Source organism: Lactuca virosa, chromosome 4, assembly GCF_052849685.1.
Source record: "Lactuca virosa cultivar CGN04683 chromosome 4, Lactuca_virosa_CGN04683_v6, whole genome shotgun sequence".
Lineage (NCBI taxonomy): Eukaryota > Viridiplantae > Streptophyta > Magnoliopsida > Asterales > Asteraceae > Lactuca > Lactuca virosa.
In genome coordinates this window covers 402030578-402051200 of record NC_136429.1, presented here as the reverse complement: position 1 = coordinate 402051200, position 20623 = coordinate 402030578, and the positions used below count along the sequence as shown (strand labels likewise).

Genomic DNA, 20623 nt, shown 5'->3' with positions numbered 1-20623 from the left:
AGTTTCGCGCCTCACGAAAACCTCGCAACCCCAGATCTTGATGTGGTCCAAATTGGGAACTTTCCCAGTCCACATCTCATGAGGTGTTTTGGCAACCTTCTTTGTAAGGACTAGATTAAGGATGTGGGCGGCAGTCTCTAAGGCATACCCCCAAAAAGAGATTGGTAGCGAAGCTCGACTCATCATAGAGCGAACCATGTCCAACAAAGTTCGATTGCGCCTCTCAGCCACACCATTCAGCTGTGGTGTTCTGGGAGGTGTCAATTGTGAGACAATCCCACACTCCTTAAGATAGTCGAGGAACTCAGTACTAAGATACTCACCACCTCGATCGGATCGAAGCATCTTAATGTTCCTGCCCAATTGATTTTCTACTTCCTATTTAAACTCTTTAAACCTTTCAAAAGTTTCTGACTTATGTTTGATTAAGTAGACATAACCATATCTACTAAAATCATCAATAAAAGTCACATAATAGCGATTAGCATCTCTTGTGGCGGTTTTGAATGGTCCACATACATCAGTATGTATAAGGTCCAACAAACCCTCACCCCTTGCATAAGTACCAGTGAAGGGTGATTTTGTCATTTTTCCAAGTAGACAAGACTCACAACTATCATCCGACTTGAGGTCGAACGACTCCAAGACTCCATCCTTTTGGAGCTGGCCTATGCGTTTCTTGCCTACATGTCCAAGACGACAATGCCACAAAGATGCTTTATCCAAGCTACTAGAAGAATCAATACATAATACATTATTTCCTAAATTATCTACAACCGATATAGCTTCATACACACCATCACAAGGTAATGCTTTAAAATAAAGAACATTATTAAAGAAAGCATTAATGCTACCAACTTCATTATCAAAAGAAAAGGTAAAACCTTGTTTGTACAAAGCATGAAAGGAAATAATATTCCTCGCCATTTCAGACGAGTACACACATTTATTCAAATCTAACTTTAACCCACTATCTAGCAACAAAGTATAAACTCCAATCTTGGTAACAGGTGCAACCTTCTTGTTCCCCATGATTAAGTTTATCTTTCCGTGCTCCACATCCTCACTTCTTCTTAGGCCCTGCAAGTCACAACAGATGTGAATACCAAAACCTGTATCAAGAACCCAAGAATTAGAATATGGTGAGTTATTAGACAATATAGTGTAAATACCTGCATGGGATGGTTTCACTTTCCCATCCTTGACATCCTGCAAGTACTTTGAGCAGTTTCGCTTCCAGTGCCCCTTATTTTGACAGTAGAAGCATTCAGCATCCTTAGGGATGGCAGAAGGAGTGATAGAACCACCTTTGGTTCCAGATGAGGAGCCTTCAAGGGACTTTCCCTTGGTACCCTTCGAAGGGTGCTTCCTCTTCTTCCCTTTGCCTTGCCCGATAGCCAAAACAGGGGTAGTAGTAGGAGTAGGAGTAGCAACCGACTTACTCTTAAGACCACTTTCGGCAGTCTTCAGAAGTCCTTGAAGCTTACTGAGTGTGACTTCCTCCTTCTTCATGTGGTATGTCATACGAAATTGATCATAACACGATGGCAAGGAGTGCAAAATGATATCAATTGCCAACTCCTCAGGGAAGTTCACATTCAGTTTCATTAGACGGTCCACATACCTTTTCATTTTCTGCATGTGGCTCGTGATTGGTTCGCTATCCTTCATACGGGTAGTGATCATGGAGGAGATTATTTCATACCGCTCTTGACGAGCACTCTGATGGTACCTTTCCATCAGATCCTGATGCATCTCAAAAGGGTAAAAGTCCTCATGGTGGCCATCATGATGCATGCCACCTTGGTGGCATCTCTTTCATGTGCCTGATACTCAGCGACCTCCTAAGGAGTAGTAGTGGACTCATCAAGCTCATTTAGCTCCTTATCGAGGACATATTCCTTGTCCTCGTAACGAGTAACCATCCTGATGTTCCGAATCCAATCCATGAAGTTGGAACCATCAAAGATGACCCTCCCACAAAGGTTCATGAGGGAAAAGGAGCCAGTAGGGTTAGAGCCCAAAGCATTGTTGTTGGAAGACATCTGAAAAGAAGAAAACAAGTTTAGATTAGATATATGTCGAATCCTTAATAATACACCCAAATATAATATTAAGGCTAGGATCCAACACACTATATTATAACTTAGAAGAGGGATGCCGTAATCTAAGCTATAATATATTTGAAGGTAGGTGAATGACGATTCACCAATTTCCACCATGAAAACGAAATGAATTATTAGGTTTAATTGGTTTTTGAAATTCCTAGATTCTTTTGAGATTCATTGAACTTTTCAATGGCATGTTTCAATCTCGATTGTGCCCTTCAAGTTTTGTGACTGGGATTCCGAGGATCACAAAACAAGGTGTGAATAACCATGCAAATTCACTTGGTACCCTTAATATTATCACCTAATCAATGTGCCGGTTAACCACACACGCTCCACCGATCTATGATAAACATTAAGTCACCCTTCGTGATCCTTACTAGTCCAAGTTAGTGTGCCGGTTAACCACACATGCTCCACCAACGACTTGGTAAGGTACAAAGTGTGAATTTCATGGGTTAGCACCATATTCACATTTTCCTAAAGTAACTAAGATTGGGAATTTATAAAAGGTTTAGTTACTTTATAATATTCATCATACTTTTAATGAGAATTTATAAGTCCTTGTCCTACCCGTTCGGCTAACGACCCTCCACCAGTCAAGCAAGCGGTGGGTGAGAGTGGACACCCATTAAGTTGCCATTTTATAGGCAACAACCTTATACCCACCTTATAGACTGGCTTCGTGAATGAGGCGTACTAGCGGTAAGACGACTTTGATCTTATACATATATATAATAATTAACCATTAATGTTATAAATAGTATAAGGGTTGAATTTTAACTTTTAAAACTCTAAGGGTTTGGAATTAAAGTATATTAAAGTGTGTGTAACTTTACAATTTCCAAAACTTGAGGACAAGTTTTGAAACTATTCAAAACCTTTCATTTCATAACTTATGAATTAAAGGTTCATAAAAATGAAGACTCTTCATTTCCATGTAACTTATGTGTTTTAAGTGTGTGTTTAAAAGAAGTGACCTTTGGATATCCATAACTTGAGGACAAATTATGGACTCCATTAAAACACATAAATGATCAAGAATTAATCCTAAACAATTCAGCAAATAATTCCTATCATCTTCTAAATTCATAAGAACATGAACATGATTATCAAAGTTTCAAAAATTATATGAACACATACAAAGCATGAAATTTTGATATATGCTATTCTAAATGGATTAGAACAACCATTACACCAACCAAAAACAAGTTTTAAAACACCAAAACAGTTTAGGGTAATGTTTCTAGTCCATTTCCAGCAGCAAAAGTCGAAAATCTGCATTCTGAGGCTCCTACTCGCCGAGTGCACGAACCTACTCGGCGAGTAGGATGAGTTTACACATGAACTCGGCGAGCCCCCCCATGGACTCGGCGAGTTCATCAGTCAGACAGCAAAAAATCGACGTTTTATCACTATTTTGCATCAAGTATCAAACAAACAAGCCTAGGCTCTGATACCACTGTTGAGCTTTGAGCATTCTAACACTTCCTAAGTGTACATGCAACCCTATTAAACCTTGGATCTATGTTTGTCTAAGATACATGCAAAATATTATTTTCCAAGGTTTATAACCTATCTAGCATGGCATGGGGTACTTTTAACCATAAAAGAACTAGATGAATTACATACCTTTTGTTGATTGTTGATTCCTTGGAGTTTGAGAGCCAAGCACCAATAATGTGAATGCCTCAAATGGAAATCACAAATCACCACAAACTTGGAAAATGTATGAGAGAGTATACTAACTCTTGATTTTGGCCACCACACTTACACATACCTTTTTGGTTGGGGTTTTTCATGCAACATAAGCTTGTTTATATAGTGTACATGGTTAGGGTGAAACCCTAATAACCCATGTCTTTTCCTCTTCCAAGGATCCATGGGTAAAAGCTCCATGGATCATCCATGGACTTCCATATAAGCTTAGCCCATTCCCAAATGAGTGTTAGCCCACACCATATAAATATAATAGCCCATGATTTAATTAGTCTTCCTTTTAATCACTAAATTAATTCATAATTAATTCAAGATTAAAACTAATTAAGTAACATGACTTTATATTAATATATTATAACTTATAATATATTAATAAATCGTAAGTATACAACTCTCATAAAATTATCCATAACTAGTTTGGGTGAAGTGCAACCCAAATGGACCATGCCGGGTCGGGTCAAGTATATACCAAATAAGTTATGGACTTAGACACCTTATCCAACAAGTGTTGTAAGCGGCTTGGCTATTTTGGAGAAATTCTCTATGAATCTACGGTAATAGCCAGCAAGTCCTAGGAAATGACGCACTTCTGTTGGCGTCTTTGGTGCTTCCCAATTTTTGATTGCTTCAACTTTGGATGGGTCAACATGAATTCCTTCGTTGCTAACTACATGACCTAAAAATTGTACTTCTCTAATCCAAAACTCACATTTAGAGACTTTAGCGTACAGCTTTTCTTTTCTTAGTAGTTCCAAGATTATTTGCAGTCGTTGACCATGTTCTTCCTTGGTTCGTGAATATATCAATATATCATCGATAAATACGATCACGAATTTATCCAAGTATGGTTTGCAAACACGATTCATGTGATCCATAAACACTGCTGGGGCATTGGTCAATGCAAAAGACATAACTAAGAACTCATAATGACCATAACGAGTTCTAAATGCTGTCTTTGGAATGTCATCTTCTTATACTCTGAGTTGATGGTATCCTGATCTAAGATCTATCTTTGAGTAGTAGCTGGATCCTTGCAGTTGATCGAATAGATCATCAATTCTTGGAAGTGTATAACGATTCTTGATCGTTAGCTTGTTCAGCTCCCGATAATCAATACACATTCGAAAGGATCCGTCCTTCTTCTTGACAAAAAAGATTGGTGCTCCCCAAGGTGAAAAACTTGGTCGGATAAAGCCTTTGTCAAGAAGTTCTTGTAGTTGGCTAGACAATTCTTGCATTTCGGATGGAGCCAACCGATAAGGAGATTTCGCTACTGGTGCCGCTCCTGGAATTAAGTCGATACGAAACTCGACTTGTCGGACGGGAGGTATTCCAGGTAGATCTTCAGGAAACACGTCAGGGAAATCACATACTTGAGGGATGTCCTTGATTTCTTTTGTCTTTCTCTTCTTATCTACAATGTAGGCTAAGAATGCGCTACATTTCTTATGTAGATATTTCTGGGTCTTAGTACAAGAGATGACTTTGAGGTTCTTCCCAGATTTATCACCATAGATAATCAGGGCTTCGCCGTTTGGTAAGGGTTGTCGTATGGCTTTCTCATGACATAGAATTTCGGCGCGGTGTGAATATAACCAATCCATGCCAATTATGACATCAAAACTACCGATAGGCATTGGCATGAGGTTGACGTGAAAAAGGTAGTTATTAAGAGTTAACAGACAGTTTTCTAGAATTTCATGTGTTTTCTCAGTTTGACCGTTAGCGACTTCTACTTCATAGATTTCTTTTAATTTGCTAGACTTATGACTTAACAATTTTCTAAACGTCGCAGTTATAAAACTTCTATCTGCCCCAGAGTCGAAGAGTATAGTAGCATATAAATTATCTATGAGAAACGTACCAGATGCGACTGAAGGCTCCTAGATAGCTTCTCTGCTTCCGATCACAAACGCCCTGCCACGTCCTATGCCTCCTTGACTCCTTAACTTTGGACATTCTTTCTTGAGGTGTCTAACCTCCCCACACTCATAGCATTTTCTTCCTTCACCACGGCCTGTCCCATTATTGGTTTGCTAATCGACTGTTGCAGGTGTTGTGCTCCTACAGTAACTAGCAGTATGCCCCTTTCTCTTGCACTTCGTGCAGACAAAACAGTCACCTGGATGATGACGGTTGCAGTGATTGCACCATGAAGATTTTGGTTGTGTAGGTACTGCTGTTGTGGCTGCATAATTGGTTGCCACTTCTTGTCTTTTCTCAGATGATTGTTTAGGATTCTTCCTATTAAACTTGCGCTTGTTTGTTCCAGATTTGGAAGACTCAGCCTTTGAGACCACTTCTATTCCTTGGATCTCTATGAGGGTTAGCTGATGAGCTATTCTCTTGGTGTTGTCATAGGTCGTAGGCTTTGATGAGATCACCATGCCTTTAATTTGTGATGCTAAACCCCAGATATATCGCTCAATGTTTTTATATTTAGGGGTTACAAGTGCTGGACACATTACTGCAAGATCATTAAATCTAGCGGTATAAGTTTTTATCTCTGAACCCTTCATGGTTAGGGTCCACAATTCTTGTTCCAACTTCTGTATTTCCTCCCTATGACAATACTCCTCTACTAGCATCATTTTTAGCTCTTCCCATTTCATGGAATTTGCAATATCAATTCCCATTGTATTCACATGGTTGTTCCACCATGTGAGTGCTACATCAACGAAAGTACATGCTGCAAATTATACCTTACAATCATCTGGACAGAAGCTTATTTGAAAGACGGACTCTGTCTTTTCTATCCACCTCGTCAAATTAACTACTCCTTCATTTCCATGAAAGCTTTTTGGCCCGCAATTCATAAAATCTTTGTAGGTACACGTTCTAGCGGTCCCTACATGGCTTTCATTTCTAACTCCATCTCTTGTGACATTAGATAGAGCCACAACAATTCTTTGAGCTATGATTTCTTCCAGTTGTGCTGTATTTATTGGAGGGTTTGGTTCTGGTGGTTGTTGTTGTGGTGCTGATGGTCAGTTAGGGTTTAGCCGAGCACTACTACTTCTAGGCATTTTGTTTTAGTTCCTAAAATAATAAGAATTTTATGAGTTTTGTTAATCATTTAATACACGAGTACTAAATACTTCAATTATTCTTCAAAGTGTAAAACATAATGGATGACACAATGGTTACTGTAATATATGCTTCATATTATTACCGGTGGTTACATCAGTTTATTTAGGCTTATAAGAGAAAAGTTTCTATAAACATTACAAAATTTGCAAGGTTTTCTACATCCTTGCTATAAACTTTCCTCTTCTTGCCTTAACTAGTCTGATTTTTCTATTTACACAACCACTAGTTTTAACTTATCTACCAGTAACCTAGGTGATGACCTAGCACGTCTGTGACATTAACCACTTGCTCCTCAAGTGCTTGAGTTCTCTGCTCAAGACTTCCCGTGCATTCTTCATTTCTTGAGGTTTGATTGTAGAGTTCTAACTCTGCAATCCTTGCATTGTGAGTAATCATGTCGTTATAAGCGAAATTTATACGATGATGGACATCCATCACCGATTCCTGATCTCGCGTCCTTTGTCCTTCTAGCCTTCGTACTCTTCCAGAGAGATGAGTAGCCCTTCCTTCGACAATTTCCATCTTATCTTCAATTTTCACACTTTTCTCAAACAATTGAGATAAAGTGTTAACTTCGGAAGAATGTGGGAGATGTGGTCGAGATGATTGACCAATCTCATACATCTTAGCAGCTCTTTCTTCCGCCACCCACCTATCAACGGTTTGTGCGATCCGTGTAGGTTCATCTTGAACTCTGTGACTTCCTGAAGATGACGCCTTCTGATTCTTCTTAACCTTTTGCCATATCGGTATCAATTTACGTGCCGTGCGTTTCATTTTTGCTCCTCCTGGAACTTTACGGTAAAGAGTGTTCATTGGTGGTAAAGATGATGCCACCGATTCTGGCTCCTCCATTGATTCGCTCTCTTCCATTGGTTCACTCTCTTCCCATTCGTTGGAGGGTAAAGGTGCTCCATCGTCAGAAGGTATTGGATGAAAGGTGGTTGGATTTATAGGGTAGTAAGGCTCGCCTACCATCGTGGGGAATGAAACTTCCTCTTCTACATCTGTATCCTCGATGATTATCCATTCTCGTGAATGTGTCATGTCGAATTCCTATACGTTTTGGATCACCAAGAGTTTAGTATATCAAATATTACTCCCAAATTAAATAGTTCATATGATCTAATCATAATAAAATGTAGTTGCGCACCTACACCTAGTTGTGATAGGATCTACGCACATATAAACTTTAGTTGGAATATTTGATCTAAATCCTTGAGATAAAAAACATTCCGGGTATTAAGGTGTATTCTCATCGCGGGTCTGAGTCTTTATATATGAATCTATATTCTTATTTATTGTATTCACGGTTTAACTATTGTTTGTTACTTCAGGTCTATCTGATAAGGCTCCGGCCAGTCAGGACAGTCGAAAGGGCAGGATCATTTTAGCATATAGCCGTTCTGGAATCCAGCAACGCAAATCGACATGTCTATCCTTGTCACCGCTCCCGTAAGTAGTCCTTCAGTAGAATAATTAATAATACTTTTTATTGTAGGCTAAGGGATATTCCTAAACCTAATAGAGTAAGCCATAAACTATAGACGTTCTTTCCTAAGAAAGTACTAGTTCACTATAGTTAATAGCTCTGATACCAATTTCTGTCACAACCCCAGCCATCGGCGGAAACACCGAGTGGTGTAACGTCATTCTTCGTATCACAGTTATATAACATACATTGAACAATACTAAAGAGAATACATACCTTTATTGATAACTGAAAGTTACATAACTGTTTTTCTAGAACCTATTACATAATATCCGACTATGGCATACTTCTTAATGAACAGAAAGGTAATAGTAAAACTTCTTCTGTTCGAATACGTACCAGCTTTTCAAGTTCCTGAAAACACATGCATTTTAAAGTTAGTGAGTCCATAGGTTTTGACTCCATAAAATAATACATTTTCCACGTTCAAACGTATAGTTTTGAAAGTATCATTTTGACTCTCCAACGTTTAGTATATATATCCTATGTATAATGGTTTACTTACCAAATAAGTATATACCTATAAGTCTCATATATTATAAATATAAATGTTTGTAATTCCATATAAACGAAAGTTACTACGTATAAATCTTATTTCAATTCTATACGAGTATGTGTGTTAGGTATAGTTATCTACTTAATATACAAGTAGTACCTAGGGTATAAGTAGGGGGAAACTTATACTTAACATTAATACTTGTATACGACAAAGTATAATGTTTCTAAAAATTTGCTACCACGGGCCTGTAACCGCTGCTATGACATAATACCTCTGATAAAACACACTCACGATTTACCATGAGAAACAAAACACTCATGATTTACCATGAGAAACAACACCGTACGCTTCATCGACGCCGGAACAATAACAAGTAAAAGGATAGTTCATCACTCACTTTTGGTTAACTGTAGCTAACAGTCACAATTGGGGTGGTCAACCCGTATACTAATTATACACGACTTCCTCGCTCACACGAGATTAACGGTTACAGTTTAGAGGATTTCCGCTAAGATCCCCAATCTTAGTTGATGAATACAATAACCTATGTAGACTTCGACGGCTTCTTATAGCTCTAACAACAAAAACATTCTCATGTCTAAAACCTAAGTTACTAGACTATGCTTTTAAACATTACTCCTAATCTCATAACATTTAGGCAGTATAACAGCTATAGCTTGAAGTAAAACCAGGTTTCATCTTGACATAAAACCAATAACAACAACAACATATAACCTCTCAAGTTTTATCTTGTCATAAAACTAATAATAACAACATACTTTATAAATTAACATATAGAACTTCCGAATATAACTTCGGAACTATATCACACACAGCATATATATAACATCCTAAGTGTAACTCAAGATCTACATTAGTATAATAACATACTGATAAGTTGATAATAGTTGTATATATTTAAAGATATTATATTTAGAATAACTATACCCCGGCTATTATAACTATATACTATCATATAGACATAATAGTAATATGTATACAACATTTAGCATGCATTTTCCCCCAAAATATTAGAAAGTGGGGCCGTGAAACTCACCCTAGTAGCGTGATTTTATGTAATCTAAGCAGAAATGGTCAGCGTACGAGGTCGTCGGGCTCGGGATGCAAGATGGCTTCGGTAAGGGAGAGAGGAGAAAGGGAAATAGTGTAAGGAATAGCTGAAGTCGGACCTGCTATTTATAGTAAGGATTTTGGACTCTCACGTTGTGAGTGTTATAAGGCTCACGTCGTGAGTCATGCATGCTCATCCCGTAGACTTGCCATTTGCGTCCCTAGCTTCGGAAGGTGGCCATGTGACTCCTCACGTCGTGAGATATCCTTGCTCACGTCGTAAGTTTGGATATTATCCCTTCGTTGCCTCGTCAGACACCTTCTAGATTCCGAGATGTGGCAAAATGACTCCTCACGTCGTGAGTTCTGTGTTCACGTCATGAGTTCAGTCAGATTAGGGTTTCTGACAGCTGAATCTTCGGAAGGTCGTAACTTTCACATACGAACTCCGTTTTTGACGTTCTTTATATGCACGCGTAGATATTTACAAGTACTACAACTCTCTTTTAGACTCCAATAGCTAATTCTAAGTATATTTTAAATTCCTCTTCTGATAGAGATTTATAGTGTTCGGTTTATCATAATTCATGCGAAGTCAGATTCAGACATTCTCTATATTTTTTGGAATCGTATGGACATATAATTTGAGTTGTATCATAAAGAAAGTTCATATTTGTATTAGAATTTATCATGAAATACATAGCACTCTTATCACATTACTAGTTTAACAAAATCACATTACATGATTGGCATAATCACATGTGATTGTTTATTGACCTATTTTGACTAGTGTTACATTGAGCCTTGACGATGGGTTGGTTTGAATTTTGGGAGTCAATGGTCCTATGGAAAATTCGCCTTTCCTACTTATGAGTCGAATGGGTGCTTTCTTGGGTTAGAGGCTTGGTCGGGTAGTTTCTTTACTTATTAGGTCGTTCTATTGATCGGGCAATATCTGTTTTCGTGTTGGTGCCAAGTGGTAGAGGGGTTTTGGCTATGGGAATGGCTCCAAGAGTTGAGTCGATTCTGAAGTCAACTTGGCACATAGGTGATATTTCCGAAAGGACTTCTGGGAACTACTTCGGAAATGTTGTAAATTTCTGGGTTACCCTTGATGTCTTTTGCTTCTTGTCTTCTATTTCTATTGTGGGGGAAAGAACAGGGTACTTTTCACATAGGTACTTATGAGTCTAGATGCCGGGGATGATTCAGGGATTTTTCGTTATAGGTTGAAAGGGTTTCGTTAATCGGTCGGTTAAGGCAAATGGTCTCTTCGTGGCACTTGAAATTGGTATGGTGAGAATCAAGCCATTCAATGTTTAACGACGACTTTGGAATTTCTTATTGTAGTCAGTGGTAAGTTAATTTGAAAGGGAGATGATTGTTTAGAACGGTAGTGTATTTTATGTACAGTTTTGTCTTTGTTGTTACTATTGCGAATATTTTGTATCGGGATTAGTGGGTTCTAGCAGCATGAGTGCTTGGATAACTAATGATGTTATCTCGTAGTATGTTTCCTACTAGGTCTCTCTATAATAGTTTGGTGTAACCTAGTCGCATATAATTAAGATTGAAAAGGCAGTCGATTGAGTGGCCCTACCCTAAATCCACAACCAGACAAGGAACAGGAATTAAGGCGGAATCACACACTCTAAGTCTGTAAAATCTTAATTATATATGACCCCGTGTTTACACTAATCCATCACAGCTCACCTGCAAGGATCTCTAGTTTTTGTATGATATGATTTGTTCGGGTGAGTGAGAAATTTATGATTATGTTTTTAATTGGCAACAATTTTAGTGAAAATTCGATGCTTAATTATTGTTGTTTGAAAACGTACCGAAAATCCTAGTAGGGTTCCTTGTTTCTTCATCATGTCCTGTTGTTAAACTCCTTCCGCTCCTCCGTCATTCCTTTCTGTTGGACAATTTCTCTTGAAATGTCCCATTCCACCGCATGTGTGGCATACTGGACTTACTCCATCATCAGGGGTTGGAGTGATGCATTGGGCCAAGGTCCTACAGTGGCGGGTGGTGTGCCCTTTCTTGTTGCACCTATTGCAATGCAACTCCAGACAGACTCCATTATGATGGAAGTTGCACTTGTTGCATTTTGGAGGTTTCCAGCATATGGTTTTCTTGGTGTTGAGGTAGTAGGGTCAGTGGGGGTATGGATTATTACAGCTTGTCGCCTTTTGGTAGGTCTTTGAGTCGAGCTGCCCCTTTCCCGTTCCAGGACTTTCGTTTCATGTTCTTGGGTTTGTGGTTTGGGGTGTCCTTGTAGGCAGTCACTCGTGGGTTTCCTTGGTTGTTACTACGGTTGGAATTGTCGACACTGTTTCCATTTTCATTTGTGTTGTTAGCGTTGAGTTGTGCCAGGACAGCTGTCACGGCAGCTGTTACGGCGGCTTGGAAGGTACCGGAGTCTATCTGCAGAGTTGGTGTTTCGTCAGTGTGCTGGTTATTTCCATGGGAAGACATGATTCTGTTGCATGATGAGAAACGAGCTCGTAAGTAACCATGGTTATTTCTAGTTGTATTCATCCATTTATATTTACATATAAATTTCACGTGTTGTTGAACGATTCTCAATGTTTCGACCTACATCCCTATGATGTATTTATGGTAAAGAGTAGAAATAGGCATTGCACGAACGTTAAATTTATCAAAATATAATATAGTTATCAATACAATTAGTGGATTCGGATTACATGGGTTCTTGGAGGGCGTACCTCTCTTGATTTACTACAAAAAGTTGTGATGAAAGACATAATAAACCTAGGACATAATGAGAGTAGTGTAGTGACTCTCATATGCCGAAATAGCGCACAAGGTGCTCAACCATTTCACTCATTTCACGTGTGGCCTCTTCCGCTCTCTGTTATGCTAAGGCCACCCTAGCCTCAACTGCAATGAGTTGTTGTCTTATGGCGGCCACTTCATCCTCTAAGGAGCGTAGACGGTCGGTAAGATCACTCCTGTTCTGCGTGATGGTTTGACATTGCTCCCGAAGGGTAAGGCTCGCTAAGGATCTCTCCGGCGTCTTCATCCTTGTCTGAATCCTCATCAGAATCCTCCCCCTCGTAGTCCATCTCCTGGTATTCTTCAGGACCCACTTCTAGGTTTTCCTCTTGAACCTCTTCTGGCTCCTCCTCGATCCATTCCTCGGCTACCAGGGCAGGGTAGTGGGGGTCTTCGTGATGAAATTCAGCCATGTCGTTCGTGCGAGAATAGAGGTATGAGAAACATGTAGAAGATTTAAGTGTGGGGGGTCACATGGTATCCTAAGATACTCCCATAGCGTTTTAATTGTACGTTTGATTTTTGAGTTTCCTGGTATACGAAGTTGATAAGTTTTTAGACTTGTTGTTATTGCTTAGTATCATAAAATACTCCTATAGTATTTTAAAATTTATGTTTGATTCTAATATTACCTTGCATGTAAAGTTGGTAAGTTTTAGACTTGTTGTAACGCCACTATCACTCACAAACACATGTTGGTCATATCTCAAATAAATATAGTTGATCAGGCTATATTTATCCCAAATATGATTACATAACTGTCTAGGTTTGACAGTAGTGTCCAACATCTAAATACTTTTGTTTTGTTCTTATCCTGACACTGTCCTAGTATGTATGTATACTTTTATAAAATACTTATACTTTTAAGGTATACTTTTAGTCAGATTGTTTTAGTCCCATTGTATTTATAGTTGTATATCTTGTATGATTTGATTTACTAGTTCACTATAAACAATGCTCTGATACCAATCTGTCACACCCCCAAACCAGAACGGCGGAAATGTCTGGGGGCGGATGGAGTGACTTCATGTACAATATCATCACAATTGAATAGTAATGAAACGTAGAAACACAAATATTCATACATTTAGATTTCAAGTATTACATTGTTTACAAACACAGTTATTCCAAAAGTTGAATACAAATAATTGAAAATTAGGAATAACATGAGACGACGACGCCGATCCTTAAAAAGGGTTAAGTACCTGTCTACTGGTTCCCTGAGAATACAAGTGATTTTGAAAAGTGTCAACAATTAAGTTGGTGAGGCCATAAGCATTTTTGTGTGAAAAAGGTTTTGCAATTGTTTCGCGAAAGATGGTTTCATATTTTCCAAAAAATCCGATATTTTCTTTAATATGAACTAAAATTGTAAGTAATTAATTTGTATCTTTTCCTTGTAAAGTAATAATGTAAATTCCAAGAAAATCCGATATTTTCTTTAATATGAACTGAAATTGTAAGTAATTCCTTTGTATCTTTTCCTTGTAAAGTAATAATGTATACTTCCAGAAAATCCAGTATTTTCTTAAAAGTGAACCGTAGTCTTAAACCCAAAGACCAAGATGGAAGTGAATATTGTACAGAAAATAGTATATAGTTTCATTTCTTTTAATAAAACCAATGAAGTATAAGCTTCCGTAAATCAAAATCGTTTCGCTAATCTCTATATAAGTTCTTATAACCATGCTAATATGACTGATATGCCTGAACACGACGTTCTTCAGGCGTCGGAGCCGAGGGGACCTTTGTCACCCTAGACTTGCCGGTCTAACTGTAGCGAACATATGAGGTGTGGGGTTGTCGATCCCATATAGATATATACACAACGGTCTCGCTCTCCCTCTAAGAGACTCTGGTTATAACGCAGGGCCTACGGTGTACGCTAGGTAGGTACGGTGAAGGAAAGTCTCAGAAGATCATTAACAGATTTACGTGAACTCTGACTCATTTTACTTGTAAAATAAGATAATTATACCTTTAAGTAATTATAAGTATTTTTGAAAGGTGTGGCTTGTGACTTCAAAACTGTACCAATTATAGCTTATCTTGTTGGTGGAAACTATTTATATAATCTTTTATATAAATATAGTTGCGTATTCTGACGTGAAAATATGAAATCAAAATATATTATTTTGGGGTTAAAACCCACTAGATTAAAGAATGATTATAATATAACCATTTTTGTTAGTAACGATATCTTTTAGTAAAAGTTCCCAAAAACCATGTAGTTTTACAATTCATAACTTTTCTTATGATTTTATAACTTAGTTTAAGTTTACTTTCACAAAATGTATATCACAAATGTTTATGCCAAAACTAGAACAAACCATAACTTATGTAAACCATATTTTATCTTTAACATAAGGATGAAAAACATGAAATTATTTGTGGGATAAATAAAGTTTTACTTGTATTCCCCCCCCCCCCCCCCTAAAAACATGGAAAAAGCTTGAAAATATGGGGGTATGAACTCACCTTGGTTTGGTTTGGTGGATGATTTGAAGTGTTGTGAAGAGATTTCGAGCCCTAAACACTTAAAGAGTTTTAATAACTCTTTGAGGCTTAAGATACCCTAAGGATGTCATCACATAATATTATGTGTAAATAGGGTGAAATCAACAAAATAATGTGTAGAATTACTAACCAAACTCGAATTTACGTACAAGGATCTAGGGATGTTACTTGGAAAATGTTGATCATGAAAGACTCTAGGTTTGTTCTTGGGAGAGTTTTGAAATATTGCTAAGTGAAATGAGGGAAGGATCTTTGAATGAGTTTACTGCCGTAAAAAATGGGATGGAATGAGGTTAGGATATTAATTAGATTATATGGGGGAATATTATCTTGGATATCTGTGGGATAATTCATGGATATATGTTGGTTAATTACGTGGGAACCTGTGAATTGCATGGGGAAATATGAATGGACATCACATCCTAAAGTCTTCGATTTTTGTCTTATTCCCACTCTAGACCATAAACCTTCTTGGGAAACTTTATTGTGATTAACTTTATTAGTTTACTGCCATAGGAAGGGTTTACGGTTCATATACCCCCATTAGATGTGTTTTCGGCCAAAGTGTGGTCCACTAAGGGGTTTTCGGCCAAACATTGATTCCTTAAGGTAGTTTACGGCCAAGCTAAAGTCCTTTAGGGTGTTTTCGGCCAACTATGGACCAACTGGAGGGGTTTACGGTCTTGGATGGTCCCCATGCAGGTGTTTATGGTTTTTGTTAATAGGAAACTCAAATATGTTGACCTTAAAGTTTGAGTGTTCAAGATTGTGACACAATTACAAGTTCTTGTGTTAACACCATTTGATCCTTGTTTGAATGCATTGCAACTTGAACTCCAATTTATTTGTCTAATTTTGCTTTGATAAACTTGTTTACTTTCAAGAGGTTATCTTATATATGATTTCCAAAGTGTACACATCCATATACATGCACTTATGCCCTTTTGGTTTTCAAGGTTTTTCATTGTAATAAGGTTACAATTTAGACTTTGCTTGATCCAAATCTTTCGGGTTGTCACAGATGGTTAGTATTATTACTTATTAGTAGAAATTTTATATTTTCAAACGGTATTAATTAATAACAATCATATGCTTTATTTGTACCTCTATAGGTAAGTTTTACCTTGTAGATGCCGGATATCCAAATACAAAATGTTATCTTGCTCCCTACAAACGTTCAAACATCCGTTATCATATTCCTGATTTTCGACGTGGAGAGACTCGTGTCGCGCGGGAACCAAAAGGCTTTAAAGAAAAATTGAACTATTATCATTCGTCACTTCACAATGTAATTGAACGAACTTTTGGAGTCTGGAAGGCTCGATGGGTGTTACTAAGAGATATGCATGTAAATTTCGACTTCGAGACCCAAGTGGAAATTGTGCTAGCTTAAATGGCAATTCACAATTACATTAGAATGAGCGGTAGTGGTAATGCAGCATTTCAGATAGCGCAAAAAAAATCTTATATTCCGCGCAATGATGAAGGACCCAATTATGGTATTGAGCCACATGACGAAGTATCAAGTGGACAACGTAGAAATGACGATATGTATATGAGTGCAGTACGCGATATGATTACGGGATAGATTTTCTCGAGGTCAAACACTCGTGCACGTAATGACGTATGATTTGTTTTGAAACTCTTTGGTATTTTCATTTTATGGTTTAATGTAGTAGCATGAAACTATTTTGGATAATATAGAATGTGTTATAACTATGCGTGATGGATAATATGGATTTGGAATGAAATTTGTGGTCTCATATAGGTTTGCATGATAAATGTTTTTTTAGTTCTTATGGATAAGAAAATTATGGTCTTATGTTTCTTAAATATTTCGATAGATGTATCCGATCAATTTAAAAATAGGTGTAAAAATAATGTAGTAAATGTTTTTCTAGTTTTTATGGATAATTTTTTTTTATTATTTAAAAAACAAAATTGTTTTGTTTTAATAAGAAAAATATGTTCACATATAAGAGGAAGCCATTTTTGGTCATTTTACTCATATAAGCTGTTTTGTTTGCCAAACACTTAAAAATGTTTATTGCTTATTGCTTATTCCCACCGCAATAAACTAATCCAAATACTTTTTTAAAAAATTGCTTATTCTCATCGCAATAAGCCAGTAAACAATAAACTAATAAGCTAAAAACTAATTTATCCAAACACACCCTCTCTCAAATGCTTTAGCAACGCCTTGTCATCGATGTGGAGTCGCATAGTGACGACGGGTGCGGCTGCCTAAATTGATGGCCCACACTAAAAACTAAGAATATTTCTTGTTTGAGAACTACAAAGAGGGTTTTAAGAGGGGGGGGGGGGGTGGGGTAAGAGATGTAGCTGCATAGGGCCCCGAAAAAAATAGGGCTCGAGTTTTAATTAAATTATATGTGGAATAACTAAATATATATGAATTTATTCAAAGTTTTGCGTAAAGTCTAGGTGCGTAATTGACATAAGTGTATCTATTTTGAATCAAGTGTAGGTGGTTCAATTCTTGTGCACAACATTTTGATGTTTTAAATTCAAGTTAGAGTTTTGACCATTACTTTATGCTATATATTTCAAAATTTTAACAAATGAGTTTTCAGACGTTACATAATTAACCCTTGCACTTTTTATAAAATTCCATATGTTCCTTTTTAATTAGTTTATTTACTTTTAAGTTTTCCGTAAGAACAATTCATCGTCTTAAGTTTGTTTGCCTTATATATTAAAAAATTGTATTTAGGGCCTTATTTTTCTTCTTAGCACAGACCCTTAAAATCTCCGAGCCGGCCCTGAGTCAAAGAGTGTTTGGATGTTGCGCTGTTCGCTAATTAATTTTTGGATAATATGATAATTCTGGTATGATGTGGTCTTTAAGGTTCATTGTTTGATCCCATTTCGCTTTGATAATTTTGATTCGTTGTTAGAAAGTTCGATAAAAAAATTTCTCATTGTTCTTGCATCTTTTTCAAAAATGAATATTGCAGTTGCTTAATGATTGGTCGACGTCGTCGTCAAAGTGAGCTCGAAAATCAACAATATTGTTTCCCATTTTGAATCGTAAAATAAGCGGTGCAATTCTATTTTTCTTCTTTTTCTCCGGTATGTTAAATATGTTGTATATCACAACATGTTCGTTCAATATTGAGTTGAAAATACAAAAATGTCTTTGTATTAATCATCATAAGTTCTTAACTCATCATTATAGGGAACTAAACAAGCCTAACATTTGGCAACAAATGAAAGATCATTTTATTTCCTACGCAATATTTGAAATATAACTTGTGTAATTCGGGTACCTCATCTCATCTCATAATCCTCAATTGGTGGGTCTCCGTTCATATATATAGGACCCATCATAAGGTGCTGATCAAAATCAAAATTAATCGACTTTGAATTAGTTAGAAGAACCACGTTTTTTCATTTGAAAGATTTCGGTGTTCTTGTAGATTGACCACCTTTTTTTCTTGAGAAAATCCCACTAAGTGAAGGAATTAAGGTTTTCTTTTGGGCTTTCTTCTTGAGAGAAGAAGGGCTTGTTTCCTGCTGTTTGGATGCTTCAATCATCACTTTGGTTAAAGAAGGGGGACTAGCAAACTTCACTGACCTGTTATTTTCAAACCCCAAGTAATCATCTTCATCACTACTTCCTTCAATCTCCGGATGATTTACTTCCGCTCTTTGAATGAATTTGATCTCTTCTATCTCCTTATCAACAGGCGAAAGCTGTTTTGGATGAAATGTTTCTTTTCTCGACTTCAATTGTTTGAGTTCAGACTTGGTCTCTTCTAGCTCTTGTTTGAGCGATGCGAGGTAGTAAGCCATGCATGTGTCCTCCTCTTTTGCTTTTTCTAGGGTTTGTTTCGTCTCTTCAAGCTCTGCTGCTATGGCTCCAACTTTTGTTCGGTACTGGTTGACATTGCTTTGATCAACAATGCTCTCAGCCTGCGAAGGTCACTCGTACAAATGACCAATTGACCATAAACACATATGAACATATTCGTCCTTCGAATTTGAATAACTTTAGCATCAAAATCCATCGGTTAATTTAATTACAAGTAAATAACGAAGTTGTGGACATACATGCATAGGCACGCAAGATACATATGCATGTGAAAAGTTGATAGGTTTATTTAGCTAGGTTATAGCCATGCAAATGTACATGGCATGTAATGCATAATAATGTACTATCAACTATAGCAAAGTATGAAGCACGAAAAAAGAGATATAAATTAAAGAAGTAAACCTGTTTGATCTGCTGGCCGGCATAGACCTCTCCGGCCAAAACTTTTTCTCCGAACAACATGACAGCCTCTTTAACGGACTTGAATGGTCTCCGCATATCAATCTCAATATTCCCTCTCACTACCAAACCTTCCTCCATCTCCATCGATCTTTTTCAGAACCCTAATTTTCAAACCACATGTACATGCATGCACAAACAAGCACACATTGAATTTAAGGTGTAATGAAGATTGTAATGATATAATAGAGTGTGAGAGAGAGTTGAATAAAAAGAGGGTACGTATCTTTGCGTTCACTTCACTATATAAAATTCTGTTAATGGAGGGTGATGTTTTTAGTTTGGTGGTTGTACCGTCTTTATCTTTTCTTAATCCTTTAATTTCTACCATATATTCCGGTTTTTAATCTATTATAAACAAATCATATTATATTTTAACAAATTTCATGTACTTTTTATGTTCTCGTACGTTAATGGATATTTAACTTAATCTTCTTTAATCAATTAAGAAGCAAATGAGCAATCTTGCACACCAAGATAATTTTATATGCAGTTCTATGGTATTTTTTATGATAACGTAGGTGTGAATAAATAATCGAAAATAATTCTGAATGGGAAATAACTGAATTGAAAGAGAGATCAAATGTGGCTGAGTTTGGATGTATACCCCACTCGACACTCGGTATTTATTATTGTCTATTCTTGTGATTTTGACCCTCCTCCTGTCACCACTTGACTTTTCTCCCATAAACTATTAGTGTTTTTGTCTAGATTTAGGTGAATTTTGTCTTTTGAGCCAACTGCTTTAAATGATGATTATATTATAGGGAAATGAAATAAATGTTATAATATTTTTAGACTCAGTCGATTCGGTCCTTAAATTTATTTCGTTGTTTTATAAGGACATAAAGTCGAAAACAACCTATCTTTTTAGTCATTATGATCTGTTTTAGCACGTTTCAGTACCACATCTCAAGATTTGCCCCATCAACCACAAAATGTGGGTTCTCTGGGTAGCATCAATTCCAATGTATTCGTTTATTCAATGTTCAAAAATGAAAAGCACAAGTGGACTCCGATAATCCCTTCCG

General features: G+C 37.1%; 1 protein-coding gene and 1 pseudogene across 1 annotated transcript; one reads left to right on the top strand and one right to left on the bottom strand.

The window, feature by feature from the left end:
• The window catches only part of LOC145106481 (uncharacterized), a 28806-nt pseudogene extending 11920 nt beyond the window's left edge, over positions 1-16886 (top strand).
• Positions 16887-18438: 1552 nt separating this feature from the next.
• On the bottom strand, positions 18439-19757 carry LOC145169055 (WEB family protein At3g51220-like). The gene is made up of 2 exons (XM_079087645.1): positions 19536-19757; positions 18439-19234 (listed from the first exon to the last, which is right to left on the bottom strand). The coding sequence occupies exons 1-2, from the start codon at positions 19677-19679 to the stop codon at positions 18710-18712; spliced, it is 669 nt and encodes a 222-aa protein (XP_078943771.1). The 5' UTR covers positions 19680-19757; the 3' UTR covers positions 18439-18709.
• Positions 19758-20623: the final 866 nt, after the last annotated feature.

Coding starts and splice junctions, on each gene's coding strand:
- LOC145169055 (XM_079087645.1), bottom strand. CDS start 19,679: ATGGAGATGGAGGAAGGTTTGGTAGTGAGAGGGAATATTGAGATTGAT. Junction 19,235..19,535: donor CCGGCCAGCAGATCAAACAG/GTTTACTTCTTT, acceptor TGACCTTCGCAG/GCTGAGAGCATTGTTGATCA.